This window comes from Macrobrachium rosenbergii, chromosome 44, assembly GCF_040412425.1.
Source record: "Macrobrachium rosenbergii isolate ZJJX-2024 chromosome 44, ASM4041242v1, whole genome shotgun sequence".
Taxonomy (NCBI): Eukaryota; Metazoa; Arthropoda; class Malacostraca; order Decapoda; family Palaemonidae; genus Macrobrachium; species Macrobrachium rosenbergii.
In genome coordinates, this window is record NC_089784.1 from 39,316,923 (window position 1) to 39,323,069 (window position 6,147).

General features: G+C 35.7%; 1 protein-coding gene across 2 annotated transcripts; it reads left to right on the forward strand.

Moving 5' to 3' along the window:
- The first annotated feature begins 827 nt into the window (after window positions 1-827).
- On the forward strand, window positions 828-3,032 carry LOC136829171 (cuticle protein AM/CP1114-like). 2 transcript variants are annotated; one of them, XM_067087490.1, is made up of 3 exons: window positions 828-875; window positions 2,317-2,555; window positions 2,735-3,032. In XM_067087490.1, exons 1-3 carry the CDS (start codon window positions 867-869, stop codon window positions 2,946-2,948), a joined length of 462 nt encoding a protein of 153 aa, XP_066943591.1. In that variant the 5' UTR covers window positions 828-866; the 3' UTR covers window positions 2,949-3,032. The 2 variants fall into 2 exon arrangements, with proteins under 2 accessions (XP_066943591.1, XP_066943589.1); XM_067087488.1 differs by lacking the exon at window positions 828-875 and having other exon boundaries at window positions 2,299-2,555.
- Window positions 3,033-6,147: the final 3,115 nt, after the last annotated feature.

The following is a 6,147-nucleotide window of genomic DNA, read 5'->3' on the forward strand; positions in this document are numbered from 1 at the left end:
TAATTAGCATGTCCTCTAAAGTTTATGGGTGGATTTCAAATATTTTTGTCCTGTCCATCAAACCCTGAACTGAACAACAATTCGGTAAATTTCGTTAGCGATAAAGATATACAAAGTTGGATTAGCATTAGAATTTGGATTCTGGCAAAAACATATTTGCGGAACTTTGTTTTTCAAAGGACATTGCCGAAAGCTTCACATTTTAACGGTGACGTGATTCCTTTTTCACATCAGCTCAAACACAGATGTAAACACTGCACTAGCTACCATCTAGCCAGCCTGGTATATATATCTCTTTGGCAGCAGTAGTTCTTTTTATAAGACTCTCTGACAGCAATATACAAGAAAGAGTTGTACGGTTACACCGCTTTGACTGCAAAACACTGATAAGAAAGTGAGGGTCCCACAAATGTATTACAGTTTTAAACTAACAGATCTGTAATGCAACCTAGTTACAAAACAATTATAATTTTTTGTTTTCAGAAAGCAGGTTTCACTGGTAAATGCGGGTGAAACTCACTCAGCATACGCGGAGACAAATATGGAGACCAAGTGCCACCTCATGGAGAGAAAAACGCTTAAAAGTAGAAACGCCTCTCCATCCTGAGAAGAAGAATACCCAGAAAAAAAAAGAAAAGGGAAAAAATGTTACCATATCAATGAAGGAGGTAAAAGTAGTGCGGATGACGATCCCATGGCCGTAATAAGTCAGTCTGCTTATGACGAAACACAAAAGCAAAAAGTTGCTTTTCTTTCGTCTGACAACCAGCTACCCAAGAGAGAATCCGGATCCACAGACGAAAATGTGTATATATAGTTGGAGGCGACTCCCATTCAGACATCAGTTGCTAATCTGACACACCACCATGAAGATCGTAAGTAACTCTCTCGGGGACAATTCTGAAGTTTGGAAGTTAGCCTTCATTTAGCACTTAATTTCGAATGTTAATAGTCTCTTTAGGAAGTTAACATTCGCTTAGCAATTAAACTTTGGATGTTATTAATCTCTTGATAACTGGAGTTCATTAGTCAACAAAACCTTGAAATTCTCTTAGAAGTAACTGAAGTTCGTTGGGGTAACATTCGTTTAGCAATTAGAGTTTGGAAGTTAACATTCTCTGAGGGATTGCTGCTGGTTTAGCTAGAATTCTTTAAGCAATGAACATTCATAAATCAAAATAGTGTCAGCATCTGCAGTTCGTAAGTTAACATTCGGTTACCAACTGAATTTGGAAGCAACAGGTCAAGAGCACAATTTACTTGGTTACAGAGGAATGGTTGTTATTTCCAAGCTTATCTCGCAGAAAATCACAGGTGATCTAATGTTGACCTTAGAAACATGTAATCTCGTCAGAGCCTTGACCGGGTGATGCATTCACTTCATTTCCAGGACTTTTTTTCTGCTTTAGCCACCGTGCGACGGAATGGTACAGTGGCTAATGCAGGGTTGAGGGAGATGATTATATTAAACAATGGACCCTGACTTCCAAATACGTTGAAATGATTCAGAAGGACGAACTGGGAAAGTTGAATCCATTGACTTTGAATTAAGACACAAAAGAGCAAGTAGAAATGAAAACGAGTTTTACGTATATATATATATATATATATATATATATATATATATATATATATATATATATATATATATATATATATATATGTGTATATATATATATATATATATATATATATATATATATATATATATATATATATATATATATATATATATATATATATATATATATATATATACATGGAGAGAGAGAGAGAGAGAGAGAGAGAGAGAGAGAGAGAGAGAGAGAGAGAGAGAGAGAGAGAGAACTACACAAAGTTTTATGTCAACTAAACACTTTTCACTAAATATGTCGTTTACGTTTTCCATATTCTCCGAGGAGCACATTGCAAACGGTGGTCAAATAATGCGCCCATTATGGTTTTTAGAAATAAAGAAAATAACGACGTGAGTAAGGGTAGAAATAAAGTAACTAATAAGTCAAAGTAAATAGGAAGTAATGTAAATGAGTAAATGATAAACAAACTATCGGTTTTTAAACGACGGGGAGTTATTAGAAATATAAAATATCATTTTTCCATTTATGAAGCCAAAGTCATTCCCATGTCATTAACTGGCATTGTTTGGTGAAAGAATCCCAAAGTCCACATCAGGCTTTTACTTACTTTTGAACGTAACTGCAATCAGGCGTTGCCTTAGAGTAAAGACCCATACTGGCATAAGGCCTGCGGAATCTAGTCCTACGATCCAACATTCATTGTCGAGTGGCATGAATACTGATGAACATGCTTCTTCAGGTAATCCTGACTGCTTTGGCTGCTGTGGCTCTGGCCGCTCCCCAGTACGGCTACGAAGCCCCCAGAGGGTCCTTCAGAGGCGGTGACTCCAGCGAGGAAATCCCCATCCTGAGGGACGATCGCGACAGGGACGACTCCGGAAGGTACAGCGTCGATGTCGAGACCGCCAACGGCATTAGACTGACCGACAGTGGCGCCCCTGGAGCTAAGGGAGCCATCGCCGCTTCTGGCTCCTTCTCGTAAGTTTTCCTTTTGCTTTTGTCTCTTCTCTCCTAATGTTCTCATTTTCTATCTCCTGCATCGTGGGCTCAACTTCCCTATATCGGATGGTTCACTTCCCGATTAAAAACCTATACTTATCAATTTATTTATACACTTGTTTACTCGTATATTCATTCATGCATTTCTTATTTTGTAGATACACCGCCCCCGACGGCACTCCCGTCAGCCTGCAGTACGTCGCCGACGAGAACGGCTTCCAGCCCCAGTCTAACCTTCTGCCGGTTGCCCCTGAATTCCCCCACCCAATTCCCCAGTTCGTCCTGGACCAGATCGCCTTCGCCGCCGAGGAAGACCGCAGAGGCAAGTCAGTCTCAGCCCCCTCAGGATCTTACTCTGCCCCACGATTCTAATCTCCGACTCATATGCTGTGCATCCTTGACGAATGTTTCTAATCACATTAAATTATTCTGTAAATAATAAAGGTTGAATATACAGTAGACTATTTTGTTCATCCCTCTGTTTCTTATTAATTACGTTTAACGCATCTACACAAGGCTGCTTTTTCATATTTCTGATAAAGTAATGTTCTTTCCTCTCGTGTTTCAGTCTAATGTGTGATTTTTCATTATTTGTTGATTTATAGAGTCTTTTTAAAATCTATCAGTTTTTCATATTAATCACGAACGTTAATGTTGGTATATACGAGCGATATCGCGCTAAAATGTCCGTTCAAGTTAACCTTGGTATCATCATGTCTGATCTGCTACATTTTTTCTGACTAAAGTAGAGTAAATACCCAGATACATTTATGTACTTTCTAAGAATGGTTTCTTGTTTCGGGAATACATTGAGCCAGTCTTCGTGCATAGCACAGATACATCTTACTTTAGTTATCTTAGAATTTTCCAATGAAAACATGTTGTAGATTATGCTTATTTAGCTTATCTAAAATCAGACATGACTCTAAATAATGTTTCAGGAAGTAATCAAGATGTATCTGAAATAAACGTTGCGAGGTAAATATACTTTGCATTCCAATATTTTTCTTTACAATGCGGAGGTTTAAAGCACCCTTCCAATACTGACATTGAATTAAAGCATTGCCAGAGAATCAGCGATTAACATTTCCATAGCGATTTTACTACACTTAGAAATTTTTCATTCCTCGCCCCTTCATTTTCATCTATTAAGTTATATACTCAGTGGTGAACAATCTAATATCTACTGAATGAAATAGGGGTTTCAACAAAATTTAAAGATTGCATTACATAGTTAACTACAGCTTTGATATTACAAGACTCCAATAATCCAAGATGTGTGCAGTCTTTGCTAGTACTATAGAATTCTGATTCATGAAAGCGGAATATTTTGCGGGATATACCGGTCATATTCACCAAAACTGTGCAAATGCAACGGCCAGCGTGCAATGAACACTTAACCTTCAACGAGCGGAATCAAAGAAAATTAGGTGGAAGATTGCGTTTTGGAATCTGAAAATTAATGAGAGTAATAACCATAAGTCATTCAGGTACCTGTTCATGTGATTTCGTTTAGTGCAAAATCATCTATTGAGTTCTTATTGTAACCATAATAGCCTTTTAGTCTGAGAGGTTAAGCACTTTTGGTGTGGCAGGCTGGGCGGTAAGTGTCCGTTTTGAAATTAAGGGGCCGCCTGGATATAAAACTCCGTAACTGCTTGTAGTGAATTAATTGTGTTCGGATTTTTTCCTGGATATTTTCCACTTCGTATCTCAAGCATTGAATCTTTAGATCATTTAAATCTGTGGAAAATGGCTGACGGCTTTCAATGATATATATATATATATATATATATATATATATATTTTTTATATATATATATATATATATATATACATATATACATATATAAATATATATATATATATATATATATATATATATATATATATATATATATATATATATATATATTATATACATACACACACATACATATATATATTTATGAATATATATTTACGTATACATATCTAATCAGTCACAAAAGTGCACGTGACACATGTATAAGCATGGGTGTGAACATGATATGCATATAAATGCGTACAACATGCATACATACATGCATATATATATATATATATATATATATATATATATATATATATATATATATATATATATATATATATATATATATAGTGTGTGTGCTTGTTTACGAATATAGTCAGAGAAACAATAAACCAAACTTCACTGATAAGAAGGGAAATCCCGCTTCCGACTGTCTTTATTAAATCTACTAATTAGTTATTATTTTCTGCTTCAAACTTATTATCGCAGATCGAAAGTCAAGAAATGTTTAGACGAAAAATGTATTCAGGTGTAATCTTATTGCATGTTGAAAATGCAGTTGAGCCATAGAAACTATCAATAATAAATAAAACTTGTGTTTAAATAATAGTTTTTAGTTGACCCCAAATAAGGATAGTGGAAAACGTTACTGCAAAGTAGTCAGAAATTGTCGTTGGTTAATTAATGAGGGGAAACCAACAATAGTAAATCAAAAGGCCTTTGCTATTCTTTAGGCTTTTGTTTATTTTTTATAAAAAAAACAAAACCATGTTAATAATGAACTCACTCTTTTATGAAATGATACTGATTGCTGAACAGTGAACAACACTTTTTTTAATATAATATTTTTCTGGCAGAAAGAAGTCAGGTCATTTCAAAGCGGTTACTCTCATGACTATACAAATCACCTCGAAGTCAAAAATGGCGAACAAAATATTAGATCACATGGAAAATCCCATATTTCGGTTTCGTCTGCCCACGCACGTCTTCAAAGGGATTGATTTTTATAGTGATGTGCACAATCAAATCCAGTAGGATGTCGGATACAATAATATTTATGGATATAGAGGGTAAAAAGTGCCTAATGAGCTATAAAGACAGAGCAGTACCTGCAGGTAGTGGTATGATCAATCTCTCCTATGGACTGTAGCATGCTGAAAACCTTGACCCAGTCCTATATAGGTGTCAGCAGGTAACTTAACTCTTGCTGGTTGAAACAGCGAACCATGCAAATCGAAAGGCATTTCGCTATCCATGAAATTGTACGGCATTTGCAAAGAAAAGTAGCATATGGTCATTACTGTAGACTGACTGGTTGTCTGACAGTCAGTGGCCTGGGTTAGCACGCGGTGGTTCTGACCGGGCAACCCATCCTTGCAAACTTTATTTACATTTACATGCATGAGGAAATTTTCTCTGCTTTTATTTCCTATGTCCTATTTTCAGATTTTTTTTATTTAGCATTAGCTCATCCCAAAAAATGACCCGATGTGGTATGTTATTCTCGAAGGAACAGTAGAAATTCAAATGATTGAAATCCTTACGAAGACTCCACGAAAATGATTTCATTAACAACGATTAAACAAACATGAAATTATCTGCCTCTAAAATAAATGTTCCAATGTTCTTTAAACTATCTCATATCTTGTGGGGAAGGAACTATAGCAGGTTCATAGAAGTTACCTTTCCTGGTATTTTTCGAGGGAACTGTGTACATAAATATAAAGTTTTTAAGAACACTATAAAGTTATCCTCTTCGCAGGATATAACTTCCTAAAT